Below are 16093 nucleotides of genomic sequence, written 5' to 3' on the forward strand. Positions count from 1 at the left end.
GAATATTTTGTTGTTCTGCTAATAAAATGGAGACTGGATGCCATATATATCACATTTAGCATTACACTAAATTAAAGTGATTCTTTTCATAAATGTAATTGAATAAATTAATAGTACGATTACGTCATGAAAACAACATGTTAAATCTGTCTGTGAACTTTGTGTAACTGTAAACAAGTAAACAAACCAAAGATAATATTACCTTGCATCCTACCTCCTTTTTTGTCGCTTGTGTTTTACGTATATTTTGTACTTTTAGATTCGGGGCAACGTGCAGTAAAATTACGCTTGTATTTATAATTCCCTCCATTGACTTTTACTTTACAGGGCTTTACGAAGCCGTGGGACTTTTATTTTGAAACTTTCACGGAAGCTCAATTGGTTGTTGCGTCCGTCTTGAGACCGCTCGAGTCTCCTTGAGGCAGACGCACGCAGCTGGCAGCTGCTTCAGTGCGCGAGACCCAACCATCGAACGGGGAGCTCGCGCTTCTCGCTTCACCTCTGATGGACTTGAGATAAGAGGAGATCAGTCAGCGTCTCTCATTTTTGATGCCCCGGGTGTTAGTAACACAGCAAGACACAAACTGCTCTGATGCTCTCAACTGTTCCTGCGCCCATTTTAATGTGTTTTATGTGTTTGCGCTCAACAGTGAGGTAGACTTTTATCCGGGCACATTTTAGAGTGTCAGCGTGTGATTTATCCCGTGGATGCGGCTGTCGGAATCCATGTAAGCCCTGCAGGATCAGCCTGTCACAGGGCATCATGGTGCATCAGGTTCTTCACAAGTGGATGAGGAATATTTCTCCAGAGATGCTGCTCCTGGTGCCGATACTGTGCTCCTTTCGTCTGTCAGGAGCGGCTCCCTCTCTGACTACCGAGCAGCTGGACATGGGGGTGGTAAGTTTTGAACCTTTTCTAGCTACTTACAGAGAACCGGGCTCGGAAGTTTTTCTGGATGGTGCAGGGAATATGAAGTGGTGTGTTCTTTTTTGTGTGTTTTTTTTAGCTTTGGTGTGTGAGAGAGCTGGAAGACCCCAACACCCCCCCGCCTTTTTTTTTTTTTTTTTTACTTGGGCTACTCTTGAACGTCCAGCGAAGAGCAAGTGCTGGCCTCTCTAAATACTTGCTCTGAATTTTAACTGCGCTCTGCAGTCCACTCCACAAGGCAGAGTGGCAATAGCACACTGCTTGATTAAAAATAAAAAAAAATAAAAGACTGTATAGGATTTTTTTTCTCCCGAGGAGGAACCGCTCCATTAAAAGAATGAAGTTGTGATAAATACATGTCTGTGCAGGGGGTTGCTTCGATGTTGTATCGACCTCTTCCAGCTTATAGTGAACGACAATCCACGAAGCATAATTTATTAATGCTTTTTTTTCCTCCCCTCCCAGTAACGCCTTTGAAAGAGTCCAGAGGATTGCTGTGTTTAAAATAGATGATCCAATACTGTAGTCTGGCGTGGCTCAGTAGACTTGAACTAAATGCAATCTCTTAAATAGGCAGCACCATTGGTGGAGGATACAAACAAATCGATCAGAGCTGTGACTGCTTATGAGAATAAATTTAAGACCTTTAATAATAAGCTTCAGTGAGCCTTCATGGGTTTGGAGCTAGAGCAGAGTAAACTAATCATTAATGATTCTGTTACATTATATTTAGGTGTGTGTGTTTGGTATTGGTGATGCATCTTGAAATATACACAGCCTGTAAAGTGGTAACTGGCCTAATGCTGTATGTCATCATCACTACTACTACAGAACAACAGCATGAATGGCATTTACTTAAGACTGCCGTTAAGAAAGAAAAGAGACCTTGTGTTTGCAAGATCATACTGTGTGTTTATAGCCACTATAATGACGGCAGGCATAAAATTACAGTATGCACCATTTACTTTAAAAAAAAAGTTTGTAAAAGCTGATTATCATCTTCCTAAAGTAGTCCCCGCTGAAGATGCATTTTTCTCCATATTCCACTCCTTAGGGCAACTTCTTTCATTCTTTCATTCTTTCTTTCCTTTTTATTGTTTTTTTTGTTTGTTTTGCGGCTCATCCCAACTTCAGTCTTCCTGTCTCACTTTCTTTCAGCCCTCAAACTCTTCTCTCTCTATCTAAAAAGAAAAAAGAAAAACACACAAAAATCCCTACACATGGGATTATTTTTTTGCTTAAAGACAAGAACAAGAGAAGAGATAAGTTTAGATTTTTTTTTTTTTATTCATGTGTTACCTTCTGAGCGCTGCGTCATTCAGTTTTTGATACTCTGTTCTGACACATCTGGCACGGCAGACGATCTTATCGAGATGATATGCAGGCCGTAATTGTTGGCATGTATGAGCAACAGAAAGACAATCTGAACACGAAAATTCAAGATATGTAGGTTAAAAACTAGGCACAGATCTGTAGCACAGAGCCTTTTTTTAAGCTCAATGTCCCCACATATGACATATGAGTGTTTAAGTAGGACATATACACACTTTTTCCTTGCTGCATTCCTATGAGTAATGAAAGTAATGAAATGATACATAACAGCAAAAATCATCATATCAGATGTTTTCCTCTTGATACCAATATCTCTCTGTCCTCTGTTATTTTTTTGCACAATGCTATCCTCCTTTTTTAATTGTTATTCATTAAAGAATAGGAAAAATAAAAGCAATGTGCTTTTCGGGACCTCTCGCCCAGGCATTTCTTTAGAATTGCATGAACTGTGACACAACAAACAGTCCAGTGTCACCAGATGAAAAGCTGTAGTAACAGCAGCAATTTTCCTCCATTTACTGTGTCACAGAAAGAAATGCTCAAGGTGGAGTTTTTCCTGCATTTCTAGATAGAGCTGTGTGTGAAACACTCAGCCTCTGTGCAGCCTGTAGACTGAAGGGCTTAGCTTTTTGATGTAATAGTTGGGATGCTTTGCCCAGCTTTCTCTGCCATTAACAGAAGGGTGACACTGCAAAAAACATGCTGCTTGGTAAACCTGAAGCAATTAGTTTAATGGAATGACCGTTTCTTTTATGTTTGAATAGTTTCCAGCTCGATGTGTTGAGGAAACCTTGTTTTGGTTATCAGCCAGGTAAAGTCTTGACTTTTAATTGCAGTCATGTGAAAAAGTTTTCATAGGACGTTCTGCAGTCCTGTGAAAATCATTCAATAGTCAACAGCCACCTTTAGCAGCTATAACTTGAAATAATCTTTTCCTATATGACTTTATTATTCACATCATCGAGGGGAAACTTTGGCCCACTCTTCGTTACAGTTTTACTTCAGTTCGTGAGGTTTTTCTGGCATTCATTTACGGCAACAACTCAAGAGAGGACCTCTCTCGGTCCTGCCACGGCATTTCAGTCAGGTTGAGGTCTTGACTTTGACATTACAACACCTTGATTATTTTCTTTTCCAGCCATTTGGTCCTGATTTGGTGGTGTGTGGGGGGGAACATATTCCTGTTGCTTGACTCAAATGTGAGGCCATCTGTCTGGCAGTTAAAGCTTGCCCCAAACTGACTCTAGAACACTTTGGTATACAGAGACTTCATTGCCCACTCAAGGACTGCAAGGTGCCTAGGTCCTGTGCCTGCAAAACAAGGCCAAAGCATCACCCCTCCATGTCTCTACTTGACAGTTGGTATGAGGTGTTCATCCTTAAATTCTGTGTTTGGTTTTCTCCAGACATGGCGCTGTGCATTATTGCAAAACATCTCACCTGTGCGAAGAACATTGATCCAGAAGTGTTGTGGTTTGTTCAGATACAAATTTGCAAACCTAAGCTGTGTTGCCAGAACAGGGCAGGCTTTTCTCCTGGCAACCCTCCCAAATGAGCCATGTTTGTTCTGTCTTTTTCTATTTGTAATGTCATGAACTTTAACATTTAATATGCTAAGTGAGGCCTATAGAGTCAGAGATGTAGCTTTTGAGTTATTTGCAATTTTCCTGAACATTGCGTAGCAGTATGTTTTTGCTAGGATGTCCACTCCTGGAAAGTCACTCTTAAATGTTTTCCCCTTGTGAATTATAATAATAATAATAATGGATTGGATTTATATAGCGCTTTTCAAGGCACCCAAAGCACTTTACAATACCACTATTCATTCACTCTCACATTCACACACTGGTGGAGGCAAGCTACGGTTGTAGCCACAGCTGCCCTGGGGCAGACTGACAGAAGCGAGGCTGCCATATCGCGCCATCGGCCCCTCTGGCCAACACCAGTAGGCAAGTAGGGTAAAGTGTCTTGCCCAAGGACACAATGACCAGGACAGAGAGCCCAGGGATCGAACCGGCGACCTTCCGGTTACAGATGCGATTCCCAACCCCCTGAGCCACGGTCGCCCTGTGATCTCTTTCTCACTGTCGAATGATGGACTTCAGATTGTTTGCAATTGGCCTTATAACCCTTCCCCGACTGACGGGCAGCAACAATTGCTTCACTGAGATAATTGCTGATGTCTTTCCTCCTTGGCATTGTGTTAGCACACAATTGAATGCTCCAGCCCAGCAAACTGCCAAAACTTCTGTATTTATAGAGATGGTCATACTTGCTAATGATCAGTTAATGAAGTGCTTTTGATTAGCAGCACTTGCCTCTACTTACCCTCTTAATTCCTGTGGAGACAGTAGGGGTGTACTTACAGTTCTGTGAAAACCTTCTTTTTCACATGACTCTTGTGGATGTGGGAGTAGATACCTGTCTCCCTGTGTTAGTCTTGTGATGTCTTGGCAGTCCAGTGGTGTATCTTAACTGTTGCCAAATTTTATCTGGAATAGGCTCCAGATAGTGGTTGAGAAAATAGACTGATGAAGTTTATACCTATAGCATCTGCTAAAGTCTTGATTGGGATTGAAATATTTTGTTTATATATATAGTCCAACCTTTGTAGTCCTCAGTGTTTTGGCAATAGAAACCCAGTCTCGCAGATGGTAAAAAAAAAAAAAAACAAGACAACTGCTACCGATTTAAGTCCATTTTCAAAGCAGTTCTGCTTTGTTTTTGTTTGTTTGTTTCGATTTAGTCTGTTTAATTAACTCTGATCACATATGCAGACATGCTGATGTCGATTGAAGTCATTTCTTGGCTTCTTCATGTAGGCTGTACTAAAATTTGTTTGATCACAGTGACAGTTTTTATAGTGGTGAGAGCAGCGTCTTTGTAGTTTCTTCTCTTCATTGTGGAAAAAAACATCTATAGACACTTTAAACAACTTTTGCAACATGTTTGCATTGTGATCTTTGAAAATAAGTGTTGTTTCTTCAAAATATGCATACTTCAGTTGGGGTTTTCTAAGGGTATGGCGTAGCCTATTAGTTGTATTGAGATGTGAATTGTCTAGTTTAAGGAAAACATGCATTCCCCCGGACCAAAGCATATTTCTTACTTTGAAAACGGGAGTACCTGAAAAGGAATGTGATGTCCTCTTATGGCCAACCGCAAAAAGCGAAATGTAGAAAATCTCTCTGCTCAAAAAACCACAAAGACATGAAAGTGCCTTTCAAGTTTATATTTTCGAACCCCTCTTGGCAGGGAAAAGGGTAACGCCACCTGGGACTGGGTGCAATTCCCCCCTCCAGGGGCAAGGGTACCTAGACCCGGTTTGTAGAGTACGCTTGGGGAGTGTGATTGTGTGTACAGCGTCTCTTTATGTCTGTCTCCACGTTGGTTGAGTGTGGAGTAAGTGCATATGAGAGCATGAGGGTGGGAATGGATGTTTGTGTCTGTGTGTGCCTGTATGTCTGTGTCTATATGTCAGGTTGGGTATCAGACGCCACCTCTCTGGGGACACCTCAGGCCCTCCAAGGTTTGGAGGCCTATCTCCACCCACCACCACTTCCCCTGCCGGTGGCGGACTCCCTCAGGTGTCGGTGTGTTGGTGGTTCTTTGTGTCTGGGGGTGGGCGTCCGGGTACACACCGGCTCACTCCTTGGCGGCCGCTTGCCGGGGCCTGGGGCCTGGGGCTCGCTCGGGCCCCTTTGGAGGTGGGGTGCCCCCGGCCTCTCGGCCTAGGGCTCGGTCACTCAGGCGCAGCTGGGGGCCGGCGGAGCTCACGGGCGCGTCACTGCAACTCCCCCTGACTTCTGCTCCGCGGCTGCTGGGCGAGCCCTCATCTGGGACTCTCCTCAGCTCTTACTGGGACAGTGGCGCGGCTGCCCCTCTGTTGGTCTTCCATGGTCTCTTGTGTTCTGGGGGCCTCTGGATGTCTGGAGTTTTGATCTCCTCCATACCCGCTTCACACCCTGGAGGACGGGGCTGTGGCCCCCCCACACTCCCTAGCAGATCATTACATGGAGAAACCTTTGGAATGCAAGCATGCTGATCCACACAGGTATGCACACATGGGTATTCACAGACGCGGACTAAAGCTTTCTTGGCTGCTGCCTCAAAGCACACTGTGCGCTGTCTATCTTGCGTGCTGCACAATATCGTTTATTATTTAGTAAATATTGATATCTATGACTAGCTAGTTTATTGTGATGGTGCTTTGTTTTCTCTATTATTATGTTGCTCTTTGTTGTTTGCTGTCTCCTCTGTTTGTTTTGTTTGTTTGTTTGTTTTTTTTTTTCTCCATACAGGTGACCCAGGAGTTCTTTTTTTTTTTTTTCTCTCTCTTCTCCCCCCTTCTCACCGTCTCTTCTCCTCTTTGGTTTTCTTTCTTTCTCTCCCCCTCTCTCTCTCATTCATTCCCCCTGTCCTATTTATTAAAAAAAAAAAATGTCGCATACTGCTGTTTCTGATGTCATTTAAAAGAAAAAAAAAAAAAATATATATATATATATATATATATATATATATTTTTTTTTTTTTTTTTTTTTTTTTTTTTCGAACCCCTCTTGACCAAGGATCTTTGCCTGCAAGTCTGGGACAGATCACATATTTCTTTTTTTTTTTTTTGGTACTAATAAATAGTTTGAGGACAGAAGAAAAAATATGTATTCCAGAGAGGCGACATGAATAAGATGTCTTTGGGGAAACTCCTGACGCTCCAGGGAAGAGGTGTCATCCTGCAGTTCTTTTTTTCAGAGGCCTTATGTGACACCCTCCTACTCTAGGGATCTGAGCTAGATAGCAAATTTTAAGTTCATAGTTTAATTTTCCCAGTAAAGTAAGTGATCATATCATTATGAAAATTACCATATGTGAAAGCTTCTAGCTGAAGCTGGAAGCCAGAAGATGATTTTTAATCCTGCAAAGCCCTGTTAGAGGCAAAAGCATGTGTGAATTACGACTTTATAGCACCTTATATTTGATAAAGTAGAAGAATGTGATTTAGACTTTTTGGAAGATTAAAGTTTCCGGCTTTATTCATTGTCAAAAAAGAGAGAATTCTCACATTTGATCTCACACAAAAAAGTAAATGTAAACAGTATAACCTTACTTCATCTTCTAGGTTCATCATGAAAGACAGAGAGTGCTTATCAGTGCAGACAGCTGAGATGAGTATTAGTTGCCCAGTGACTGATTTGTTGTCACTGGGGAGCCAGAGTACACACAGAGGACATTATTCACTGGAAGGACTGTAAACTACAGATATTATCAGATGATTGTAGACATAATTCTCTTTCCACAGTGGATACAAACCAATGAGCCACAACATTAAAACCACCTGCCTAGAACTGTTCTTACAGGACAGGACATCTGGGGGCGGTCCACGTCGTGTTTGGCATACAATAGGATCCTCGCAATGGGCCCTTGGGGTCTTGTAGGTTATAAGATGGGGCCATGTTGGGCCATATGTAAATATTTTCCATCTGGCGACTGTTGATAATTGTGTGGTGTTCCATATACGCAGTGCAACCTGTACTTTGTGGCACTTGTTAGGTCAGAAATGTATAGAAAAAGTGAACAGTACTCAATATGAACCATACAATTCCAGGTCTTTATGGTGCTACATATGCTAGCTTTGCTTGATGAGAATTTTCATCAGGGTCTGTGTAAAGCTTTCGGCTTTAAAGCCTAAATTATACTCCATTGCAGAAACAGGAGAGTTGGGGAGACACGACGGCTGAGTAGCAGTTATAGTCATTCCTGTTTTATTTTGACATCTGCCTTAAGTCAGCCGTATAGGGAGCATCCAAAGTTTGTGGATTGTAATGTAAATTCTCTCCAGACGAGTTGGCACGATCACAAAAAATTAGGCAGGCATGCAGGCATCCAGTGTCCCTCGTGCTCACCATCGTATGAGGAAATTTAAGTCACTGGGACATTTGAACTGACTCCAATAAACTTCCAGATATAGAAAGTATAACTGAACTGTTAACAATTTGCACCTTCTAAGTTAAATATTCAAACAATGTAATTTCCAAGCAGTAAAACCACCAAAACCGCCAAAATAATGCCTAACAACCTCAAACACAAAAACTGTCCCCAAAGAACAATTACTGACAGACTCACCTGATATGTGTTCAGTCATCTATCCCATCAATAATGGTGTGGGTGCTTTTCCTGAGTGGTATACACATTGAGGTTCTTATCCTGCAGAGGGAGGTCATGCTTAGCCTGCCACTGTGTACACTCACCCGCCACTTTATTAGACACAACTATTTAAGTGCTCATTAACTCATATGTCTAATAAGCCAATCACATGGCAGCAACTCAGTGCATTTAGGGATGTAGACACGATCAAGGCACCCTGCTCTTGTTAAAACCCGGTGTAGAATGGAGAAGAAAGGTGATTTTAAGTGATTGAACTGGCATGGTTGATGTTGCCAGAAAGGCTGGTATGAGTATTTCAGTAACTGCTGATTGTCCAAAGAAGAGAAAATAAGTGCTCTTCTTTGATGCCAAAATAAACAGTAGACAACTCTGGGGTTCCACTCCTGTCTTTTAAGAGCAGGATGCTGAGATTTCAAATCACACCATTATTTGTTGTAAACAACATGAAAACATGGATCTATTCTGCCTCGTATCAATAGTTTAGTTCAGATGGTGGTGGTGTAACAGTATGGGGGATATTTTCGTGGCACTCTTTGGCCCCTTTTATACCAACTGAGCATCATTTAAACACCACAGTATCATTGGTGATGATGTCCATCCCTCCATGACCACAATGTATCCATCTTATGATGGCTGCTTGGATATCACAAAGCTCAAATAAGGTTAAACTGATATGACCTCCACAGTCACCCGATCTCAATCCATTAGAGGACCGGAGAGTGATCTGATGGACCGGGAGATTCACAACATGCATGTGAAGCTGACAGATTTCCATCAAAGATTTCCACATCATGTCAATGTGGACCAACATGTTTCCAGGACCTTGTTGAATCCATGACACAAAGGATAAAAGCAGGTCTGAGGGTAAAAGGCAGTTCTACACGATACTCATAGGATATATAGCCTGTATTTGTATAGCGCTTTACTTAGTCCCTATGGACCCCAAAGCGCTTTACACTACATTCAGTCACCCACACATTCACACACTGGTGATGGTAAGCTACATTGTAGCCACAGCTGCCCTGGGGCGCACTGATAGAGGCGAGGCGGTCGGACACTGCCGCCACCGGGCCCTCTGACCACCACCAGTAGGCAACGGGTGAAGTGTTTTGCCCAAGGACATAACGATGGAGACTTTCGGAGCCGGGGCTCGAACCGGCAAACCTTCTGATTACAAGACGAACTGCCAACTCTTGAACCACAATCGCAACCATATACCTAATAAAGAGGTCCATGAGTGTGTATGTGTTTGATATAAAGTACTCAGTCACTCAAGATTTCTAAGGAAACACTCACCTAACCACAAAATAAACCTTTGAATCCTGTAGTAGTGACTCTAACAACCAAATACTGAGTCCTTTAGAAACACCCCACACAGCAGCGATGAGAAGTGTTCATTTTATAGCTACGCTTATCTAGCTTGATATATCACTGAATAGCTCCTATTTGCTATTTCAGCACTTGAGGGAAAGTAGTCATAACAAGTAAAATATAATATGGTATATGTTTCTTGCTCATCATATAATCTTCCTTCTGAGGTGTATTTTCTCCACTGAAACATAACTGCAAGCTTCCCAAAGGAACTATCCATCTGAACGCACATTTCTTCCCTTTGGATAAGCGAGCCTGAGCTGGCCAGATTAGCAGCTGATAAATTACCTAAATTACTGTATATTCAGCCACCTGTGGAATTTTATTCATGAAAAAACACAACCATTACACATTTGAATAATGATCCTAAAACCTTGAGACTGCACTTGTATGTGTGTGTGTGTCCATGTGCCTAGAAGGACAACCACACTCCGGCTAGTCCATTTCTCACCTTCATTTTGCTACGTAATTTCTTAAATGAGAACACCATCTGGCATCAATTCCTCTGGAGCGGTAGGTGCTCCCCTTGTGCTCCCACACTGCCACCACTTACTATCCTTCCCTGCTAAAATCTAAATAATTTAATCAAGTCTTGAAATTGCATCCAGGAGCAATGACAAGAAGCAAAAACGAATGTATTGTTTTTTAGGATCGAGACAGAAGATGGGCTTTAAAAAGTGAGGCTACGTATTTTTTTTTGGGGGGGGGGGGGGGGGGGTGGGGGGGGTTATTATAACCAAAAATACATTTTTGATATAACCAAAAATTCTTATTCTTCTATTTTTAGTGACATTTCTGATTGACTTAAAAACCTTTTTTTGTGGCCTTTTCCATGGTTAACAAATACATGGTCTCTGGGAAGAAAATGTAGCTGGGACTCACTATTATAGTATGTTAATAGGCGATCAATTTGCAGCTTGTGTTCTTAAGAGACCTATAAGCATGACTCAGGAAACATCCAGAATACTTATGCAACAATATCCACTCCACTCATTCTCTGCTGGTTGAATCCCAACCAATTTTCTTCAAATGGTGCTAATCCTCTGACCAGCAGCAGAGCTTCAAGATGCAAATGGTATTTTTAATAATTCAGTTTTTGTTCTATAGGGTATAATTGGGTTTCTCAAACAAGCAGCCTGGCCACCACCTGTAGCACCACCTTTACTAACGTCTGGGTTTGTCACAATACTAGAACTTAAGAAAATGCTGGATACCATTTGATACAATTTTTGATACCACGTGAAGAAAGTGATCAAATGAAGAGGCATAATTGTTTTTAAATAAAAATTATAACAATACTGTTCTGTGCAAAAGCATTCAGCTGCAGCCATATCTATTTCCTGTTTTTCTGGTGACTTGGTTTCATCGCTGATCAAATATGTCACAATTTCTGTCTGGTTGCTGGCAGTTTTCTCAGCTTCAATCAGGGACTTTAGGAGGACTATTACACTTTTTACTGTCTCCATATTGTTTTCTCCACACCCTCCTGGTGACATCATCAGCCGCATACATTTATGCTCACCATTACAGAGTGGATATCCTCTTCAGTATTCACCTGAAAAATGGGTCTTGGCACTCTTGCTTCTATATCAGCAATGGTGAAATAATTCAAAACCAGAAGCAGAATACCTGCAGTTTTTTTTTCCAAAGTTTTTTTCCACAATATTCCATCTTTTCAAACTGTTCCAACAGCTCCTGCAGTATAATCTGCAAATCTCTGAGCTTCTGTACCGATATAGCATTAAAAAAGCAATAAAAACTGCAGCTGCTGTGGCAGGAGCACACCACACAAGGTTACAAAAATTAAGAGGTGCCCAATGCACAGAAGTGGTGACATCAATTTCAATTCAGCTTTGTTGTACGGTGACGTTCATGAGGCACCGGACAACAGGTATAATGGGTCCTAAATGTTAACCTTGATAAAATGGCTAACATTAACATGTCCACTGACTAAGTTAATATTTATGATAACTTTAGTATTTTTAAACTGAAGCTTTACTGACCTGCAAAATGTCTCATAAAGATAGGTTTGTGCATTACTGTTTAGCTGCTAGTGGCATGTTTAGGTGCTAGTGACAGGAGGAGCTGTTTGCTGTGAAGTTGTGTGTCAGGTTTTGCAAATGAGTGTCTAATCCAATAATAGTTACTAATAATTAGAATATGAGTAATAATTTATTGAAGACCCTAATCGGTACACATGCTGCCAACTGCTGAAATTTGTTTCTGTCACTGAAAAAAAATTGTCATCCATAAGTCAAAACTTTTGGTTATTATCCAAAAGTTTCAGCTTACTCAGAAGTTTGAGTGAGCACATAGACATTTTGAGGTAATAACCCAAAATTTTGATGCTGGGGGGAAAAAAGTACCATCAAGTTGTCTGTACTTGCACTTCAGTACCTTTCACTTTCTCCTTGAGTGTACCCCGTTTCAAATAGAACACTTTCTTTTGCACTTTTTGCCAGCACATCTTGGTTTGTCTTATTACTCCAAGAAGTCCAGGGATAGAAGGTGCTCAAAGAGAAAATGGGAAGCTGTGACAGTCAAGGATTGCTGCACTAACTAATAGAGACAGGTCAAGAAAATAAGACGTATCCCAAATGAGCATTCTGCCCACACAGAATATGATTTATCAGCAAGCATAATTTACAAGTAGTGACTGTCTGGACAGTGTATTGATATGTATTTCTAAAAATTTACCTTAGTGAGTGATGAGGAGTCCTGAAATGTTAGCCCACACAAAAATAACTGGATGCTAGTTTCCCTGTAAACCTGTTATTAGTCTCTCACCCTGAATCATTAGGATACTTTTAGCAGTGCTGTCCCATTTCATCAAGTGTGACCTGCCGTCTGTAGAAAGGTATCATGGGGCTTATATTGAGGGCAGCAGATTATTTCAGGAACAATGACGTGGGAGAAGATTTTAATGTTGGAGAGAACATATTTCTCCATAAAGATTGACAGTCAGCTTGTAATTTAAGCTTCTCAGTAAGACGGAAACCAGTCCTTCAATCCACTCCTATCCAATCTGTCACCTCAGCCATGATAAGATTAAAAGTTCTCTGGAGACATGCAAGTTTCTGAGAAGACTGTCAGCATTATTGGGGAGTTCATTATTTCCTCAGAAATCAATTCAGAAATGGTCTCAAGAGCTCCGACACCTCATTGGCTGCCACTGTAGCATGGTGGTGTGGGACTGATGTGTGGCAGCTGTAAGACTTCTCCATGGCATGTTTCCAGACAATGATAACATTGATTTCCTGATAAGATTTGGCAGCATGTGTTCACAACTTGATTTACTGCAGGCAATATTTATGTTGATCTATGAGGAGACTAAAGTATTGGAGTTGTAAAATAAAGCTTGCAATTTCAACCACGTATTCCATTGTCTGTGTTTATTGAGTGTAAAGAAATTCTAGACCTGAGGATTGATTAGGATGTTTTTGTTTGTTTTTAATCAGTAGCTGAATGTGTTTCATACAGAGGGTATTTATGTCACATGTCTAAAATAATAGACATGTTTATTTTCATCAATCCAGCTGTCTACATGAGTGTCATAACATTTTGGTTGGTGCTATATGCACGTCAATGTGACTGGGAGCATGGTATTTTGTGTATATTTTGTAGGGCTGCACGATTAATCGTTAGAAAATCGTGATCTCGATTCATACTTATGTGCGATCTCATTTCCAAATGACAACGATTTAAAAAAAAAAAAAAAAAAGACGACGTCGATTGTACCGCATTTTGATCCGGGACGTAATCTGCATGAAAACAAGCGCTCACTCTTCCTGCTCAACAAATGACAAGGGCGGAGCCTTATACCACGTGATACAGAAGCTGTGCCGTGTGATGCTAAAATTAGCAGGGAAAAAACAACGGAGAGCATGTCAGGGATGACGAGAAAGTGACAGGAGAAAATCCGTCCCGGTCAACCACCCAAACATCAATAACAGGAACCTTATACAAGCAGTACAACATGTTGCAGCAACCACAAAACATGAGACATTTGTTGTTTTTATGTTTATTTATTGTTTTTATGTTCAGTCTCAACTGTTACGAAGTTGATGTGCAGTTAATAAGTGCAATAAATATTTATACTGGAAAAGAAAATCGTGAGAGAATCGTGATCTCAATTCTAAGCCAAAAAATCGTGATTCTCATTTTATGCAAAATCGTGCAGCCCTAATATTTTGTCTAAATTGCGTCTTGTCCTTTGCTGTGTTCCTGTATGTGTGCTCCTTGCTTTGTTTTTCCTGAGTTTCCTAATTGTGTTCTAGATGTTCAGATTCCTGGGCATGGTTCCCTGTTGGGCTGTCTGGTTTTGGACTTTGTGATTTTTCTGGTCCAAGATGTGTTAAAGCTTCTTTAAAGTTCATTCCTGACTCAACAGTCCTGCATTTGGGTCCATATAATTTGTCCTCCACACAGCATGTCGAGACACCAATCACATTAAACCATGCTTGCATTGGTTATAATGCAGCTTCCATTATTCTTTCTTAATTTATCTATTTCACCCTTTTCTCCACTGGAAACTGCAAGAGCCCATGTGTGCAGACAAAAGCTGCTGGGTTCTTAGATTGGAGAAGTTATAACAACAACTTTTTGTTAACCATGTGTATCTGCTATTTGCTTTTGCTGAAAGCTAATGTGCTTCTTTGTTCCTTATCTTTATACTTTTGTGTTTTAATGAATTAATTGTCAGTTTGTCTTTCATTGTTATAGGTCAAATTTTTACATGACTGGTAGAATTGGATGACATGTAGGATGAATCCATCTTTAATTCATTCAAATTACTGACTGAAAATTCACTACACCTGTGTAGAGTCTGACAATAGAGTTTGTCAGTTTGTCATTGCCTAGCCTATAGAGATCGGTGGTCTTCCCTCCACGGATATCTCTCCCCAGACCATCACTGACCCATCACCAAACCGGTCATGCTGAACAATGTAACAGGGAGCATGATGTTCTTCACAGTTTCTTCAGACCCTTTCATGTCTGTCACATCTGTTCAGGGTGAAGCTGCTGTTATCTGTGAAAAGCACAGGGTGCCAGTGATGGACTTGTCAGGTCTGGTATTTTATTGCAAATGCCAATTGGGTATACAGAAGCAGGCAGCGAGCAAAAGGCCCACGAGAGCAGATCGGGCCCTCAGGCCAATCTCACGAAGTTTGTTTCTGATTGTTTGGTTAGAGAATTTACACCAATGTCCTGCTGGAGGTCATTTTGTAGCTCTGGCAGTGCTCATCCTGTTCCTTCTTGCACAAAGAAGCAGATATCGGACCTGCTGATGGGTTAAGGACCCTGTCCAGCTCTCCTAGAGTAACTTCCTGTCTCATTTGAATCTCCTGCGTGCTGTGAGAGACAGCAAAGCTTCTGGCAATTGCACATATTGATGTGTTGTCCTGGAGGAGTTGGACTACCTGTGCAAGCTCTGTAGGGTCCAGGTATTGCCTTATGCTGCCAGTAGTGACACTGACCCTAGACAAAACCAAAGCTAGTACAAAAAACAGAAAAGCTGAGGAGGGAAAAATGTCAATGGCCTCAACCTGTAAAACGCATTTTGGAGATTTTGTCTCATTGTTGCCCCTCTAATGCACCAGCTATTAATTTCATTAACACCAAAGCTGTTGTAACTGATTATAAAACCCCCTCTGCTGCTTAACTGACCAGATCAATATCCCGGAAGTTTAATTGATTTGATGCTATACTCTGATTAAAATGTGCTCCTTTAATTTTTCTGAGCATTGTACATCTAATCGTACACTGTTACTCTTAGTGAAGTTGTAAGTAATTAACTTGACATCCTAAACAGATATGAAATGTAGAAAATGTTTATGCCCACATTCTGACTCGCTGTAGTGATGGCAACATACTTCTTTTTATTGTCACGCAAAACATCATTGATGCCAATGATAATTTTCATTTGAATCAGTAACTTCTTCATGAGCGAAATGATTGATTATTTTTATTTTAACCATCCAAATTTGAATTCTCAATAGAAAAAGAAAAAAACAAACAATTGGTGCACTGAAATAAAAATTATTGCAGCAACTGTCAACCCAGTCTCTCTAATATAGTAACATTGGTTGCTCATTTGAATCAGAATTTTTTGGTCTTTGGCAAAAAGATTTTCTTCAAGTAGGATTGATATTCTGGTTCTTGTATGCTCTGCAACAAAACTTTAAAATTGCTGAAAATACTGATAATAATAGTAGATATTAACATATAAATAAGTTATGTAGTAGTAATGTACGAGATGATGAACTACAGCTCATCAAATCCACTATCTTAAACAAGCAG

The 16093-nt window shown here is 40.8% G+C and overlaps 1 protein-coding gene across 1 annotated transcript in view; it reads left to right on the forward strand.

Moving 5' to 3' along the window:
* Positions 1–434: 434 nt before the first annotated feature.
* The window catches only part of mmp17a (matrix metallopeptidase 17a), a 115451-nt gene continuing 99792 nt past the window's right edge, over positions 435–16093 (forward strand). Inside the window, exon 1 of the mRNA XM_085463498.1 lies at positions 435–898. Coding sequence (XP_085319624.1) covers positions 764–898 — 135 coding nt within the window. The 5' untranslated portion in view covers positions 435–763. The remainder of the gene's footprint in view (positions 899–16093) is intronic.

Source organism: Copadichromis virginalis, linkage group LG7 (assembly GCF_057382275.1).
Source record: "Copadichromis virginalis isolate Kocher_CV1m ecotype Utaka linkage group LG7, C_Virginalis_male_GT1.1, whole genome shotgun sequence".
In the NCBI taxonomy this organism is placed as follows: Eukaryota; Metazoa; Chordata; class Actinopteri; order Cichliformes; family Cichlidae; genus Copadichromis; species Copadichromis virginalis.